At 39.3% G+C, this 16,457-nt stretch overlaps 1 protein-coding gene across 1 annotated transcript in view; it reads right to left on the bottom strand.

The window, feature by feature from the left end:
* The window catches only part of LOC121513684 (CUB and sushi domain-containing protein 3-like), a 309,293-nt gene that overhangs the window by 144,635 nt on the left and 148,201 nt on the right, over positions 1-16,457 (bottom strand). Inside the window, exons 27-31 of the mRNA XM_041793592.1 lie at positions 14,735-14,926; positions 12,309-12,447; positions 10,397-10,584; positions 9,869-10,063; positions 3,113-3,229 (exon numbers count right to left, since the gene is read on the bottom strand). Of these exons, the coding sequence (XP_041649526.1) occupies positions 3,113-3,229; positions 9,869-10,063; positions 10,397-10,584; positions 12,309-12,447; positions 14,735-14,926 (831 nt within the window). The remainder of the gene's footprint in view (positions 1-3,112; positions 3,230-9,868; positions 10,064-10,396; positions 10,585-12,308; positions 12,448-14,734; positions 14,927-16,457) is intronic.

The raw sequence follows: 16,457 nt of genomic DNA, 5'->3' as shown, positions 1-16,457 counted from the left end.
TGAGGAGAAAATCTGAGAACAGCTTGTTTCAGCACATATTCTCTGAAAGGTGTAGAAAGAGAGGGGGTAGGGAATGGATTTTTATAATTCTTGGGGGCTTGTGGACCGGCCAGGGGCACAAATTTTTGTTAGAGAAGTTTGAAAAAGTGTATTTTGCATAATACATGACCTTTAACACCTCTACTTTCACTGCCTCTACCACACATGTGCACACTGCATTCTGCGTCAGTGTCATGTTGAGTTTTGAGGAAATGCATTGCGTGTCAAATCCAACCGGGGGACACTTGTCAGTCACATGCATTTGCATAGTTAACAGCAAGTATATCTCCAGCCATCAGCTCAAAGTTATAGGCACACAGTGATTTTTCTCTCATTTACATTTTTAGTCTGTCACCTAGCCTTTTCCCTAAAAGTATCTTTTCTCTTTTTAGTGCCAGTGTTCAAATGACACTAAATTAATCAGATTTTCTTATAACAATCAAAGACACACAAATTCATGCATTTTAAATAATCTCCTCCATTTCTGTTTCACTGTCTGAGAGGACAAAGTGTACTTGCAACATATTTTGTTGTATTAATATTCAGTAACATTTTACAACACACCAAGGAGTGTCCTTGTAGCTACAGCTTGACAGCAACGGACAGGCAGCCACATAATACTGAAACATCTCCCCCAACCCAGGTGTAAAAAAGCCTCAGGTCTTTGGGCCAGAGTCATGAGATGATATTTTCAGCTGACCTTTTCCTGCAAGTTCAACTGGGTTGACACGGTGTCTCAAAGGCTTATAGAGCGCTATCGGTCATATGAGGGACAGAGTAACACACACGTTTGATACTCCACCCTAGGCACTTAGAAATTTCAATTACCTGTACACCAGACACTGAAATGTGATTTCTGCTATCAAGCTGCCTATGGGCTAGTCTCAAACAGCAGACTTCTAGAGGAAACAGAATGAATTTGTACTGTTTCATTAGGGGGATAAAAATACTAAAAATTCAGATTTAATGTATCTCAAATTTACAAATAAATGTAATTTAGCTTGCCACATTGATAAAATAAAGTGGCTTAGTAGGTTAAAGTAAAAGGAAAACAGCTTCATGGTTGTACTGTGGTTGCATACACTTCAATCTATAACAAGTAGGGATGCCCTATATTTGATTTTTGCTGAAATCTGATATGCAGATATTTACAAATCATTTTTAGCAGATACCGAAATTTGAATGAAGTTTAGACCTAAAACCTCAATACATAAAAACACAATTCAACTTTGAGGATGGACAAATTAACAAAATTCAGTCCTTAAGTCAGACTTTAAAGTGCAAGCAATGATGATGAATAAAGAAAAAGACTACAGCTGGCGTAGGTTGGTTGGTCCAGCCTAAACGTCCTCTAACTTTTTTGTTCTTACAGCCAGTATTTACAGCTGATTCAAGCAGATTTGTGTAGACAAAATATTAGTTTGAATATTGGCAGAAATTTTCAGATCAGCTGATACCAATATTTACTTTTTAAGCTAATTTCATGCGCATAATATTGTGCATTCCTAATGACAAGTTTATGGCTGGTCTTCTACAAGAAATTCTATACTCTGTTGATATAAGTTTTATCATGAGTTTTTTCATCTGTGCTCACACAAAAAACCTGTATAAGACACATCTTTTACTATCCTCTGGCTACCAGGCTATAATTACTTCTGACTTTAGCTTTTATATTAAAAATTCATTCATAACAAGTCAAATGAGAGCTACATGCTTTTAATAATTTGGGATGTTTTGTAAAATCATAGCTAGAGTGCAGTCCCAACATTTTCAATTTGCTTTTGCCAGGCTATGAATCCCAGGTGTTTTGTTAGTTACTAGTCAGAATACATTTCCCTCAAGCCACGCCACAGCAGTCCTCATCATCAGTGGGACACTTTAGCTTCTGTGTCTGCACTCCCTGGAATAAATTCACAGGCCCAGGTGGGAATGTTTCTTGGCGGCTTCCACGGTCCATTAAGCTTTTGTAGGCAGTTTAAGCAACGGCTGCATTTGTATGCAATATTTATTAAAAACAAGGGAGTGAAAGAGAAGACCTGTGAGTTCCTGGACAGTGGGAGATCATAACAGAGGATGTATACTGTCGGCTGGATCATCACACAGAGGATTAATCTGTGTTTCATAAGCAAACGGCTTCACAGAATAAAACCTCAGCCTACGGTTCCACTATCTCTTTATGACTAACATGGAATATTGAGCAGAAGCACATCAAGGTCTTCTAGAGATCTTTGCTGAATAATGTATATACAGAGGCGCTTGGATAAACTGAGTAGTCGGACATATTGCCAACAGTCATACGTGCTTGACCTTCCTCTCTACTACCTACGGCATGGAGCATTTTTCATGTCAACACAATCAATTTTTTTGTTTTTCCTTCATCCTGTTGTGCTTTCACGCCTCTTGCTGCAGCCCAAACACTACCATTCTTCAGGGTACATCTAATTCATATGAGACAGCAGGAACCAGCCACACGAAAAGCAGCAGCAGACACAAAATGGTATGTTGGTATGGAATTCTAACATGTTTTTGTATCGACTAAGTGTGATTTCATTGGACACACACTGGAGAGAGGAATCACAGTGGCCTTCACTGACCTTTATCTACCCAGAGTGTAACCACTGACTTGATTTTCTGCCAATACACTTGTCAAATATGAAGCATACACAGACTGAATATTAATTCAGCAGCATAGAAGCATTTAACCTATGTGTCAATAGCTGTAAACACCAAACATACTAATCAAGACTAACACTGGAATCCATAAAAACACCAATTAAACATGACAAGGAAATGAATTATGCAAGTGGGATCATTTAGTTTGCTCGTACTCAGTCACCTACAACCATTTTAAGTGTAAGTCTGCATTTCATCTCAGACAATCTTCTATCCTCCTTATTAACATAAACCTCACAGAAAACACAAACAATTATCTCCCTTAGCCTCCTACTCTCGCTTCTTGCTGCAACTAAAATATTTATAGAACCAGACTCCACACATGGGCTATAAGCTGCAATTTAAGTCACGATGAGGAACAGTTCCTGCAACTCTGTGAAAATACGCTTGAATTTCTTACCAAAGTCTCCGGGGACAAAGATGTCATAGATGCAGCTCTGGCCTCGGGTGTAATTATGTGGGTAGTTTGGGGACAGCACAGTTCCCTCTGAACCGGTGAAATGACCTCCACAGGGAGCTGTGGGGACACAAGAGAAAACAACAGAGAGGCATGGTTAAAAAATGTGAAACAACCACCTTACCATACCTGGGGAAATGAGGTAATAAAATACATTTAGCGAATCTGTTTCAACTGGCACAAGTGCACAGGTAAGCAGTTTATGTCACAAAATGAGATCAAAAGTCACCGTTGAACTTTCTGCTGCTGACATTTATAATTTTGGCCAACATACAAAAAATAAATTACACCTTGAAAGACACTTTGGGGACATTTTGTGAAGGAAAGTAAGTTGTAAATGAACAGAAAGGTAAGGCTGAGATGTGTATACGTGGTCCAAATTCTAAAGGAGCGAGAGGGGAAAAACAGCTGGGAAAAGCTGTTTTTGCCTTCAAACTGTGTGAAAACACCATCAATCAACAAAATACACAATCGCAAAAGTTTCACATGCCTATGACTTTAATCAGCCCGTATCGCCCAGCAGCATGTTTCGGGAAAGAAAAAAAAATATCAGGCTCAACTTTCAACCAAAACAGTCTTTCAGACTGTGGATGTACCTCTACAAGTTTGAGGTTTCTGGAATTTTTTCAGTCTTGTTCTAGTGGAACACAATAAAAAGCTATTTATACATAACACGCAGTCATGCAGTTTTTACTGAAGAAGCTACAGAAAAGTAGGAAAACCACTGACCAATATATCCTCCAAACAAAGCTTCTCCCCTTTATGCTCGCTTTATTTGCTCCATCATCACTGTGTCAGCAGATATTCAGCAGGCAACTTGGCTAATCAATATAAGCTGTTGTCTGTCCTCTACCTCTCAGAGTCCTATCTTAAGCTGTCAATAATGTACCTAATTTGCCAAGAGGCTTTTTACCACAGTCGCCTCAGACCTCACAAACCCAGCCATCAGGTAAGGGAGCCTCAACTGTAAACAAACACACAATCATTTGTCGGAGGGAAGCTGTCACCAGCTGCTCTGAACCTCCTGCGGCTGACACAATGCACATGTCACTGCTGTTTCATGGAGGAAAGCACAGGAGAAGAGGAAAGCAGAGGCACTTGCATAGAAAGATGGATCAGCAATTTATCCGCATTTGGTATTTGGAGTAGCAAGAGACATGTAATCAAGCATATGTGATGATGGAAAGTGGGACTCTAATTCAGGCTGATTTGTCAGACAGAATGGGAGCTGTAGAGCCGTGGTGGGTGAGGAATATGAGACTGCTGCTGCTGGTGTAAAGGAGGGCATACTGTTCTGTCAATCACCTGCAGGTGAAAGCAGCAGCAGTGAGAGGAAAGAAATCTCAAGATATGCTTTAATGATTCCTTTCTGACAGGTGAGTGTAGTGGTAAGGAGAAGTGGGCACACTGCAAACCCTTTCATTTTACGTTCTGTGAGACGATTCGGAAGGAATAACCTTAATGCCCTTACAAAAAAAAGCGACTCATCACTGTAATCTGTGTATATAGTGTTATCGAGAGTGAGGCTGAAGTAAATATGTACCATCTATTCCCTTTTGACATTTTCTATGCATTATCTATTATTGTATCTGGGCTTTTTAAATGTCTGAACGCTGTATAATACAATGTATACAAAAATTAACTCCATACCTTTAAAGGATACTGATTAATTTTTTCAATTTACTTCAATTTAAAAGACATTGGAGTTAATAAAACCATCACAGCACAAAAGGATAAATTCAATAATTGAATGCGTTGAGTAAAATCCTCGACATCAGATGAAACACAATAAATGGAAAAGAGAAATTAGCAAGGTTATTTTAAGAGCCTGATTACTGTTGATATCATAAAATCAAACATGTCTTCGGTGGATCAGCTTTGAAGTCTCTTGTTTCTTGTTGCCATATATCACTGTACAGTTATATTTAAGATAAGCTGCCCAGTCATGTTATCCTGTTAATATTGACTTTGGGTTTGTTAAAACCACCATAGTTAGCATGTTTATTCATGTGTGACTACTGCTGGCCATTAAACAACATGAGGATTCAGTCTTCCTGGCGATGACTTACCTTTAAAAAGTGAACTGCACGGCTTCTTTGGAAATACCGTCAAATTCAGTTAATTGCTACATAATTTGGAGGGACAGTAGCTGACCATATGCTGTAGCAGCTGAAGCCATAACATTTAGCCTTTAGACTGTAAAGTTATCAGCTCAAATTTAGTCTCCAAGAGAAAATACTAAATGAGAGTTGCTGATGGACCTTTTAGCAAAGCACACAACCCCAGGGCTGTTCAGTGAAGTTACACAGGTGCCAACTGTAAAAGTAATGAATAGCTCCCTGGTGGGGAGCGGGTGCCCCCGTTCCCCACTGCTGAAAATGAGAGCTGAATTCTAATTCAACCTTGGCAGATAAAATAGTTTGAGTAGTATTAAAAATGGTGTAATGCTTCTAGAGGGAGGAGGACTTTGTAGTTACCTTGACACTGTTCACATCTTTTCTCCCTTCTCTCCTCAACACAGATCACAGTGATATTAAAAAGCTCTAAGAAATATCTACTCTGTAGACCCACCTTGACAATAATAAACATTCAGTTTATTATGTTTGCGCAATAAAGGGCAGTTCTACAATTTCAACCAAAATAAAACTGACTTTTGCACAGTCCATGTCAGCTGTGTATTATGTTAGGTCTTTAATATTCAACAACAGTTATCTAAAAAATAAACTAATCCTAAAAGAGTTAAACAATAATAACATGCTGAGACTTTTATACTCGTCTTCATTAATTTCTTTACAGCTTATCAAAGTTTGCCTCCTGACTACCGACTGACAGTTTTTCTTTTTAGAGGTGGGCTGGTATTAATACCGTCACCGGTAAAATTTTTGCCACAGAATGGATTTCTTCAACACCGTCATCACCGGTTTAAATGCCTACATTGTGCTGTGATGCACGTGCAAGGCAGATCCGCTCCCACAGCTGGCGAGAGTGAGTTGTGACACACAGCAGGCTGAGTCTAGTCAACAGCACGTTTAGCTCTAGCATTGCGGGTAGCTGGGTAACTAACCGAATGTCGAGGACTCTTGCCGCTGTAACTAGGCACAGTTAGCGGGCAAAAACACGTGATTTTTCCACTGTCAGCCTGCCTGGGGCTTTAACACAAGCTAAGTGCTGCTTTGGCTGGTCTCAGAGCCCAGAGCTGCAGCTCTTCCTCTTACAACAGCTTAAAAAACAGTTTAAAAGTCTATTTTAACTTATGACTTTCTTTTCTAAGTCCACAGTGAGTCAAAGATCCAGGCTGCAATGTTAAATGAGGTCAGAAAAGCTGCTGTAAACTAGCTGTGTTCTCTGGTATGGCAGCCAAAGCTAAGCTAACTCAATGCTAGACACACTACTTCCGTCAGGCTCTTCAAAATAGAAGTCCACGGCTGTTATTTTTCTGAACATTTTTATTGTGAATGCCTTCACTAGGAAACATGCTCAAGTCATTAGCAGCTTAACACACCTCATCAGGAAATGCAAAACTTGGAGAACAGTTAGACAGAAGTAAACCTAGAGAAACTTAAAAAAACATGTTTTTTGTGTTAATATACTTGGAGATAAATTGAGTATGCTATCATGTATATGTTTTAAGGGGAGAAGGGAGTTAATAAGACTTGAATTTGGATCAAAAAACATTATCTACAGTGTGAGCCTCAGCCACAAAAGAGAAGCATTAGCTCCAACCAATATATCTGCTACCAACGACAACATTGAGTCATCTTCCATCAAGTCAGATATGGGGGCATGCCGGTTTGGCACTTGGCCCGCCACATTAACCTTGGTCCTGTACTGCTCTGGGCACCCAGTATGAGGTGAGCTGACCTGGGAAAGCATGCAAGGTGCCTGTAAAAGCGCAGCTGCTGTTTCTGTATCAAGTAGCTCACCCTTCCCATCACCACTCCCCTGAGCATATCAGCAGTAGACTTACAGTCTTGCCAACAATACCGAACAAGAGAAGTTATCACAAAGGAGTGCAGCCAGCACCTCTGGTCATCAGTCAACTACCAGGCCTAGTATAGTATAGTAAAGAGTTTAGTAAGAGTATAGTAAAACCAGAAGGTTGGATTTCACTGCCAAGATAGGTGAAATGCTCTACAATTTCCAAACTCTCACCATTCACAGACAAAGATTCGATGGCAGTATCTAAGGCATCCCCAAATGCCTGGATCTTTGTTTTGGCCCAGGAGATGCGTTAGTCTCCTTTCTCAGCAAGTGAAGAGCCCCCACAAGGGCATCTACAGTCTCCACAAGGCAGTCTCAGCAAAGTCCAGATCAGTGATCTAGACATCGCCAAATGAAAAATTCGCTGCCCCTATTACCCACACCCCTATCCAGTCCCTAAGGTACTGGAAAGGGCTTAGACACTCCCCTGCCAAATCCCAGAATCAACTAGGAAGAAGTCAGAGGTGGAGCCACCACACTTCACAGCACTCTCTGTACCAGAATATAGGGCAGACATCAGCAGGATGAGCGAGTATGGGATGCCACAGAGTTCCAGAATCCCCAGAGTGCATGCTCACTCACTGAGTTGAATGCCTTCATGAACTCTTCCTTAAGAAAAGCTCTGCATTCAGTACATATTAACATAATGGGCAACATGAGTCTCCCCCTTCGGTCTGCTTTGCCAGAGCCAGCACAAAAAAGCAACAAAACAGTGTCTCACCAACAAGCAAACACTCAGACCACTGAAGGATATCAAACACCAAAGGCGGGCATACAACCTAGCTAGATAGCATGCTAGTAGGGTAATGATGAACATGTTCATCATATTCCATCATAACCATAATATTAGCAAATCAGTAGCAAATCCATTCTGCCTCATAGATAGCATGAGAGGCATATCGGAGCATGTAAATTCCAAAACGGATGTAATGTATTTTCAGAACAATAGAAAATGTATTATGCTAAATTTATCTAGAGTTTGGGCACTGGTAACCTGATGGTCCTGTCCACGCGCCCTATGTAGAGAAGCTGTGGCCCTGGCTCTTTTCTTGCATGTCCTTCCCCCTTTCTTGCTCTCCCCAGTTTTTGAGTCTCTCCACTGTGCTCTTTAAATACATGCAAAAAAGCCTGAAAATAAATCCTTCATCTTTTGTTTGCTTTTGAAAATGGTTGAAACAACTGAACAGCACAAAGCTGTTAGCATATGTTTTATGGTGGCTATGTAGCTTTAGATCAGGGGTGTCAAACTCAATCACAGCAGGGGCCGGATTCTGAATTTAGGTCTTACCTGAGGGCCCAACAGAGTCAACATTTAACTGTCAACCTCATTTTCACCAGTGATGAATTATGGGAAAAAAATTTAGAACTGATGTTAATGATTTTGAGATTTAAAAAAGACAAAAACACAAGTATAAAGGCTCAAAATCTATGATAAAAAGTCAAACTTATTAGTTCAAAAGGTCAAAACATGAAAATAAAAGTCAAAATGTTTTTAAAAAGAAAATATATGAGGAAAAACGCTGGAATGGTGAGTTTTACAGGTCAAGTGATACGATTAAATTAAAACATGTGAGTTTAAAGGTCAAAAATAAGTCAAAAATTTAAAATCATGCATTTAATTATAAGTTAAAAGGTAAAATCATAAGATATAATTTGAAATAATACATTTACAAGGTCAAAATAATGTGATAAATTTCAAAATCATGAGTTACAAGGTCAAAATATATGACATTATAATGTAATGGACTTAAAAGGTCAAATATGAAATAAAATTTGAAATTGTGAGTCTAAAATTCAAAGTTAGATGTTTAAAAGGGGAAAACATGAGATAAAGTTTGAAAAAAATGGGTTAAAAATGTCAAGACATGACTTTAAATTAATAACTGTTAATCTAAAAGGTGAAAATGTGAGATAAAAAGTCAAAATAAGTTTAAGTCATAACTGTGTGAAGCAAAATTGAAAATTTTAAATGAAAACAAATTAATTTCTTTTCCACATCCCTACTTTTATCTAATAATTTTTACTTTTTTTCATTTTTTTGCCTGAACAAGGATATTTTGAATAAACAAAGTGAGGAAACCTGCAGACCAGAGGGCTAATTATTATAAATCTCGTGGACCAAATTTAACTGTGCCACAGGCTGGATTTGGCCCCCTGGCCTTGAGTTTGACACCTCTGCTTTAGATGTAATGGCTGTTTTGGTGGAAATGCCCTTTTGTGTGTAGACAGATCACAATGGAGAGACTTGACAATTTCTGTTTAACATGTAGTACTTACTCAAAGGAATCCTTTTTATTTAGGACCAAAATTTTATTAAAAACTAGAAACATACTAAGTTGAAAAACACTTTAAGACTTAAGCAGCAAACCTCAATAATCAAAGTACTGATGATAATCCAGAAGAACATCTCAACCTTCAGTAGGATAGTTTTCATACAACAGATTTACAAGAAGCAACAAGGAAAAAAGTCATAACTAAGAATTTACCCTACACTACCAACAGACTATTTTTAAACAACAGACTATTCTTTAAACATATTATATAGACACACAAACTCACATGTAAGTGCATACAATTACTTTTACCTGTTGTTTTTTTTGTTTGTTTTTAAATAACAGAGCATCGTTCTGGCATCACATTGTATCAAATATTGACTAAGCAGCTAGAATTCACTTTCTATGTGACCCAAATGATTACCGTAGAAGCATTTTCTCTCACCTTGACAGCTTGGTTTGGCTCTGTCCCACTCTGGCCTCTTGCTGTTGCCCATGACACACGTCAGAGTGGAGTAGCCCTGCAGCACGTAACCGGCCTCGCAATGAAATGTCACCATAGAACCCAGTTTGTAGTCAGTACCCATTCTGGTGCCATTCATCATATTCCCCGGATCAAAACATGCCTCCCGTAGTTTAGCTGCCAGTCAAAAAAACAAAGGTTTTAGAACAGTGACTGTCCAAAATGAGACGTTTCTCTAATAAGTCAGAGAGATTCAAACAGTTATACAGGCTGCAGGGCTGAACTGATTTTCACAGAATCGTGCTTTTAAAAAGACATTGAAAACAAAGTAGAAATGAATGAGGACTAATCAAAGGCTTTTCATATAGCTGGCATCAAGACAAAATGTTGGTGTGTAGGCTAGAGCAGAGCACTTTAAAGATTCCCCCAATCCATTTATATCCAACTAAATCCCCTGCTACAAAACAGGCATATTGTGTGAACATGCATATAGAGGCTCAATAAGAGTACCTTTGTATTCCAAATGAAAGCCGGTATAGCTCACAGAGCCATCGCTGCGAAATGCCAAGTACATGAAGTTTGAAGTGCTCTCAATCTTCTCTGGAAGTTTACTGTCCTGAAAACTGCCAATCAGGTGAGCTGTGCTGTCTTGCCCATCGTAGATATACAAGAAATCATAGTTGGGCTCAATGCTGAAGCTGTGACATGTAAAAGAAGCAGACAAATGAAAGATAAAACAGTATTATGTTGCCAAGTCAGAATCACAGATTGTACAGATTGTATGTGAGATTTAGAATGCATTAGGGTTTCAAAATGAGAGTACACCGCAGTGCTAGAAGTGAGTCATGCCAAGCGATTTGTTTTGCATCTTCAGACAAAGAGATAAAAAAAGATATCTCCCCCAAGAGGTGAGAGGAGATTAAATTGTTGTGACACTGCGCTGGCACAAAATCTTCCCAGACGGCAATGGCAATGCAGTGTGGAAAGATCGGTTTCATATTGTAGCACTGTATATCAAATCATATGCCGCAGTGTGTGTGTGAGAAAGAAAGAGAGGGAGAGAGAGTGAGAGAGAGAGAGAGGAGAACGAGAGAGCAACTTTGTTTTTAAAATAATGAGTGTAGTTTATGACAAAAATGTAAATAGCTTGGAGATAATTCCATTTGAGTTGGATCAAGGCAACTCCAATTTCAAATAATAGCTCCATCCTTTCATTTGGCGTTCCCGAGAGAGGAAGCTGCATTGTGCTAACTCCGTTACATGTTTGTTTGGAAGGACAAAGTTGGAACGGAAGCATGGTGAATTTCTCTCCTCACCTCGAGGAGAGGAGACGTGGGTGGGAATGTACAAAGACCACTGCTCTTTTCAACCCCTTCATGGAATAAATGATAGAAATTAAACTCTACATTCAAACGCTACTCCGCCCATGAAAAGTACCCTCAGGCCAATCTGTGAGTTTCCTTCTCAACTATTGCTGCCACATGCTAAGATTGCAGTTAATAATGTAAAGCTTACAGTGTGTGTATCATTCAACCTAAGAACTGGGTTGCACTCATATTGAAATTCTTCTTGCAATACACTGCATTCATCCAGAAATCTTGTTTCACTGCATTTCAGCAAAATGATAGAAATACCTGACTTCTAGCTATTTGAAGAGGGACAGCAGCTGGCCTCTATCTCCTTACACACCTGGACTCAAACTCAGGCTGTGAGCTTCACACACATGGCCACCTTCGCTCAATACTATGATGTTATAGCTGGTTCCACCACAGAAAGCAAGCAATTCCACAGCAGTACCTAAGCTGATGGGCATCCACTAAAAACTGAATCCATTCTGTTTCAGGCAGGTTGCAAACATATTGTGGGTTCAGACGAGTCTTTATCTTGTAAGCTGCTGGACCATGTACTTAAAGAACAACGCTGTTTTTTGCCCTGTTTCCAGGATCTTTAATTTGCATCCACCACTGTTAATAGGTTTCAAAAACTATGAAGGATTGTTGGAAAGACTTAGCCTACACCAAGAATGCATCTTCTAAAAAGCAAACAAAGCAAAGGAAGGATCCTGAAATGGCCATTCATGAAGAACACTATGTCATCTACTGCTGTCAGAGGACTGTTCAAATGTCTTGGACTGAGTCCTATGAACAGAGAATTTTCAAGAATGCATACATTTATCCTTAGCTTGCAGGAATCGCCCACAGCCCAATTCACACCATTTCATATTTCTTTAAAAAAAAAAAAAAAAAAAAAAAAAAAAGGCACTGAGATGGTTGTACATCATTGTTGTCAGCACTGTCTCCACTTTGATTGCTGCCACAGCAGAATCCTTCCCACTGAGGAAGGATCAATGGAAAAAGACAGTTTTTGGAATGTTTTGGGCTACAACACTATTTAAAATGGGCATTATATCACCTGAAATTACCTGATGAATGCCAATGATATAACATAGTCGGAGTGGACAGCAATGAGCCAGTCACAGTCTTTACTGTGTGGGTAGGGGTGTGGGTAGTTGGGAGAGAGGATGAATCCTGAAGATCCAGTCACATTTCCGCCACATGGAGCTTTAAAGACAAAAATGATACAGAATTCAGTAAGAAACATGCACACAATAACAAAAAAGGTTTTTAACTGGCCTGACCTGCGGCAAACATCTTTGACTGTGCTGAGTTCATGTTGAGGCTGGTACAAAATGAGCATTTGTGGGTCATTAAATATAATTGAGTGCAATTCCGTGACCTTTGTGAACCTCTTTCAGCAACAGCTATCAGGAACTGCTGTGAAATAGGACCAAAACCAAGGATTGAGAGCGACTGTGCCATTATTCCTCTACCTGATGATTAAAAGAGTAAGTATCTGGACATTTGTCCAGCCAGGACATTGGATCTTGCTGCTAGATTGTCCAATTAATCTGGTGTAGCCTGTTAAACATTTTATTCAGTGTTTAATAGGAAGCTGTGCAGAGTGCAGTTGTCCATATAAGGTCATAAAATGTGATAAATGCAGAAAACGAGAAAAAAAATGAAACAAAAACAAAACATAAAACTAACTAGATATTCAGACAATTTAGTAAAATAATAATAATAATAAAATACATAATAAAGTAGTAAATCCAGAGAATAGTCACAGAATAGAAACCTACTATATTGAAATACAAATTGCTAAGCTAGCTGTTCAGTCTCAGTTTTTATTTGGAGTGGTTTCACTTTCTGAGTTAAGGGACAGCTGACATTTTTATTCACTTTCAACTTGTGCAGACCTGCTTGTGGTGTCAAAAAATTACACCAAATATTGTACCTTAAGCCCGTTTCACCCTGGGCGCGAGTTTGCTGCATGTCAGTCAAATCTCTCTGCTCTCAAAGCCCAGTCCTTCTTCACAAGTTTTAACTGAATAAACCCCCTTACAAGCTGCTTGATTCAGTGTATAGAGGAAGTGTGTCAGGAACTATTTGAAACAAAACCATTTTGTACAAGTGAAAGGAGTTTCTCTACAGAAATGCTAGACCAGGCTTTTAATCTGAAAAGCATAAACCAGAAAAGCACTTATTGAGATTGACTTTCCTGAGACATATTCTACCAGTGTGGAGACAGAAAGCTTCACTAATAGTAGATCTTTAGAGAACAACTTTATCAAACATGCACATTTACTCTTGTGGCTTTCCTCAAGGTTATCAAGAAACACATTGTAAACATATTCTATGTGAATATGTGCTACAACATTGTAAATATGGCTCCCCATTTATCATTTTCCTGTCTAAGATGGTCCATAGCTGCATGCTGTGTTCGTAAAAAATACGTGAGACTTTGAATCTCTAACCTCTCCACACCTGAGCTGCGCATATCAGGCACGCGAGACACGGCGCACATGCAGGCAGTCTGAAAGCCCTGACTTGTTAACATGCAATCAAACTGAAAATCCAGGCGCGACATGGTCGCTAAAGATCCTCGGCAGCCAAGGTCAAGCTCGACAGCATCTCTTCTGTCCTGGCTTTTTCACCCCTGGTAATATGCCTGCAGACTGCCAGCGGATTTTGGCCCTTAAGACATCCACAGCACAACTAGGGGCTTGTGGACAACCCTACTACCTGCCCAGATAACACCCTTGGGCCCAAGCCATGCTTACCCGCCACACCCACCCCTTACTCCACCCTAAAGGTGTGGACTTTATTATTTTCTTAACAGATTATTTTCTCATGCCCCTGGAAATATGTACAGGCATCCAAAGCACAACTGGGGTTGTGTCAATCCTTCTTCCCCACCTAATGGTGCCCTCAGGGGGCTTACTTGCTGCATCTCCGCTTTATTTCTGCCTTAATTTTTGGCACAACCATGCCCAAAAGTTCTGCACAGTACTGTATGTACTGTATGTATGTTTGCCTGTTTATCTGAGTCATCTGGGATAATTACTTTGTCACTGTGTGTTTTACAAAAGCATAACATAGATCAAGTTAATAAGAATATATGAGTGCTTTGGACCTACTTAGTGTAGTCATTAAGTAATAACCAGTAAGGCTCTGATAAGGTAGTGTCAGGAGAATGTCTCACTTATTGTTTGACTGGCTACAGAAGAAGAATTGGATGGGTTCACACAAGAGTTGGCAATGATTCAAACATTTCTAAATTTTGTTTATGCTACCAATATTTAAAGAGATCAGCAAGAGAGAATAATGCTCTCTGCTCTAGCCATTTAATAGAAAAACTCCCTCTCTCCCTCACCCTCTCACCATCTTTCCTTTACTCTGAGCCCCAATACTTTCCTCCTCCTCCTCTCAGTCATTCCAGAAACCGTGCTCTGTCCCCTCTATGCATTCCCCTACGCTCCCTCACTCATACTATCTCCCACACTCTCACCGATGCAGCTTGCAGGGCTGGGCTGCCAGTAGTATCTATTTTCCACTTGGATGCAGGTGATTCTGCTCTCCCCCTGCAATTCATATCCCGGATCACAAGAGAAGGTCACTGAGTCGCCGGGCTCCCGACCCTCCCCATTGCGACTGCCGTTCATGGGAATACCTGGATCTCTGCAAGCTGTCGCCAGTGAACCTGAAGGGCAAACACATGTGTGATTCACAGACCCACATAAACATGTGCATGCAGAGCTCAAAGAATCAATGAGCACAGAGGACAACACACACAGAGATGCACACACAGAGTTTCATATCATACGGTAGACAGCTGTCAGGCTGGGACTGCAGCTCCAATAGAGTTAGAGCAGGGAGCAGATTACAGACTGATATCAGTCAAAATCCTGCCATCTTTTCCTAATCAGGTTTCCTAAAGCACAGCTGTGGAGCAGCCTGGGGCCAGTCCAGTGATCTGCTAAATCTGATGGATTCTTCAAATACTCCAGTCTTGACAGAATTTATTGAAAGATTACACTGTTAGGTATATTGCAGTGTTTTAATTATGCTGCGTTTGTACAATTACCTTTGAAAATGCACCATGTAAATGTTTTAAACATGCCATTTAAAAATTCAATGTTTCATAGAGTACATTTCAATACTCCAAGGATGACACAGACAGCACAAAAAATAACTCCAAATTTAGGCGTGCAATAGTCACTCAAGACTTAAGATCTATAAAGTGTAGGACACATAAGTAGCATTTTTATAGCATGACTTTCATTTTGAAAAATGTAAAATATTACGAGTAATACTGTGCATAATTTTACTTTTATTACCAAGAGACACACCCTATTTGTGATGTATTACACTTATTACACTACCATGTGTAAAATCTCACTTTCACTATGTGCAATGATACTTTTCAGTATTGTTAAGTACAATATTTTGTTATATCAAAAGCTATTTCAAACTCATGTCTGTTGCAATTGAAGCTTTAACTACCCCTTAGTACAAATGGCAGTGCTACTACAATGTCATTTCATAGCTTTTCAACTTATCTTTATTTTTTTACTCCACTGATTTTCTGCTTTTTGTTTGAGGCCCTGTTTCTTTGCATTCAACCCTGATTTACTTTGCATTTTTTAAACACTGCATGCTTTATATTTCACAGGTATTTTTTCTCTTTTGTGTTACCCATACTTTGTGCTATAATTATAGTGTAACTTGTCACAAGAATTTCCTCAAGGATTAATAAACTTTCATCTTAATGTATCTTTTATCAAATTGTTCCATAGACAGCTTCAACCCTGACACATATTGTAATGCTGAAAACCTAAATCTGAAAACCCAAGTGCTCTGCACAAGATTCAGCTACTCATTAAAGAATGTCTGCAAAGTTCACTTCACACAACCAGGATTTTGACAACCACTAGCCTTAGGCAAAGTGCATATATTACTATACCTTCCATAAATGAATTACAGCTTTAGAAAGTGCAGTAAAATCAAATAACTGATTTCAACATTATGTTATTTTGCCAATTTACTGAAAGAAAGTGATACAATTTACAGATTTATCATACATCGCATGCATGAGGTGTTATGGAACTGCTTAATCCAGGTGTTTGGTTTTGAAACTACTCATCAGCAGAAAGTGTACACAGATCACATAAATATTAAAGTAGCAAACGTTGCATAAGTAATTGTTGGAAGCCATCTGTGAAATACCTTGT

This window comes from Cheilinus undulatus, linkage group 8, assembly GCF_018320785.1.
Source record: "Cheilinus undulatus linkage group 8, ASM1832078v1, whole genome shotgun sequence".
Lineage (NCBI taxonomy): Eukaryota > Metazoa > Chordata > Actinopteri > Labriformes > Labridae > Cheilinus > Cheilinus undulatus.
The sequence above is the reverse complement of the archived record's forward strand: the minus strand, read 5'-3'. Positions and strand labels throughout refer to the sequence as shown.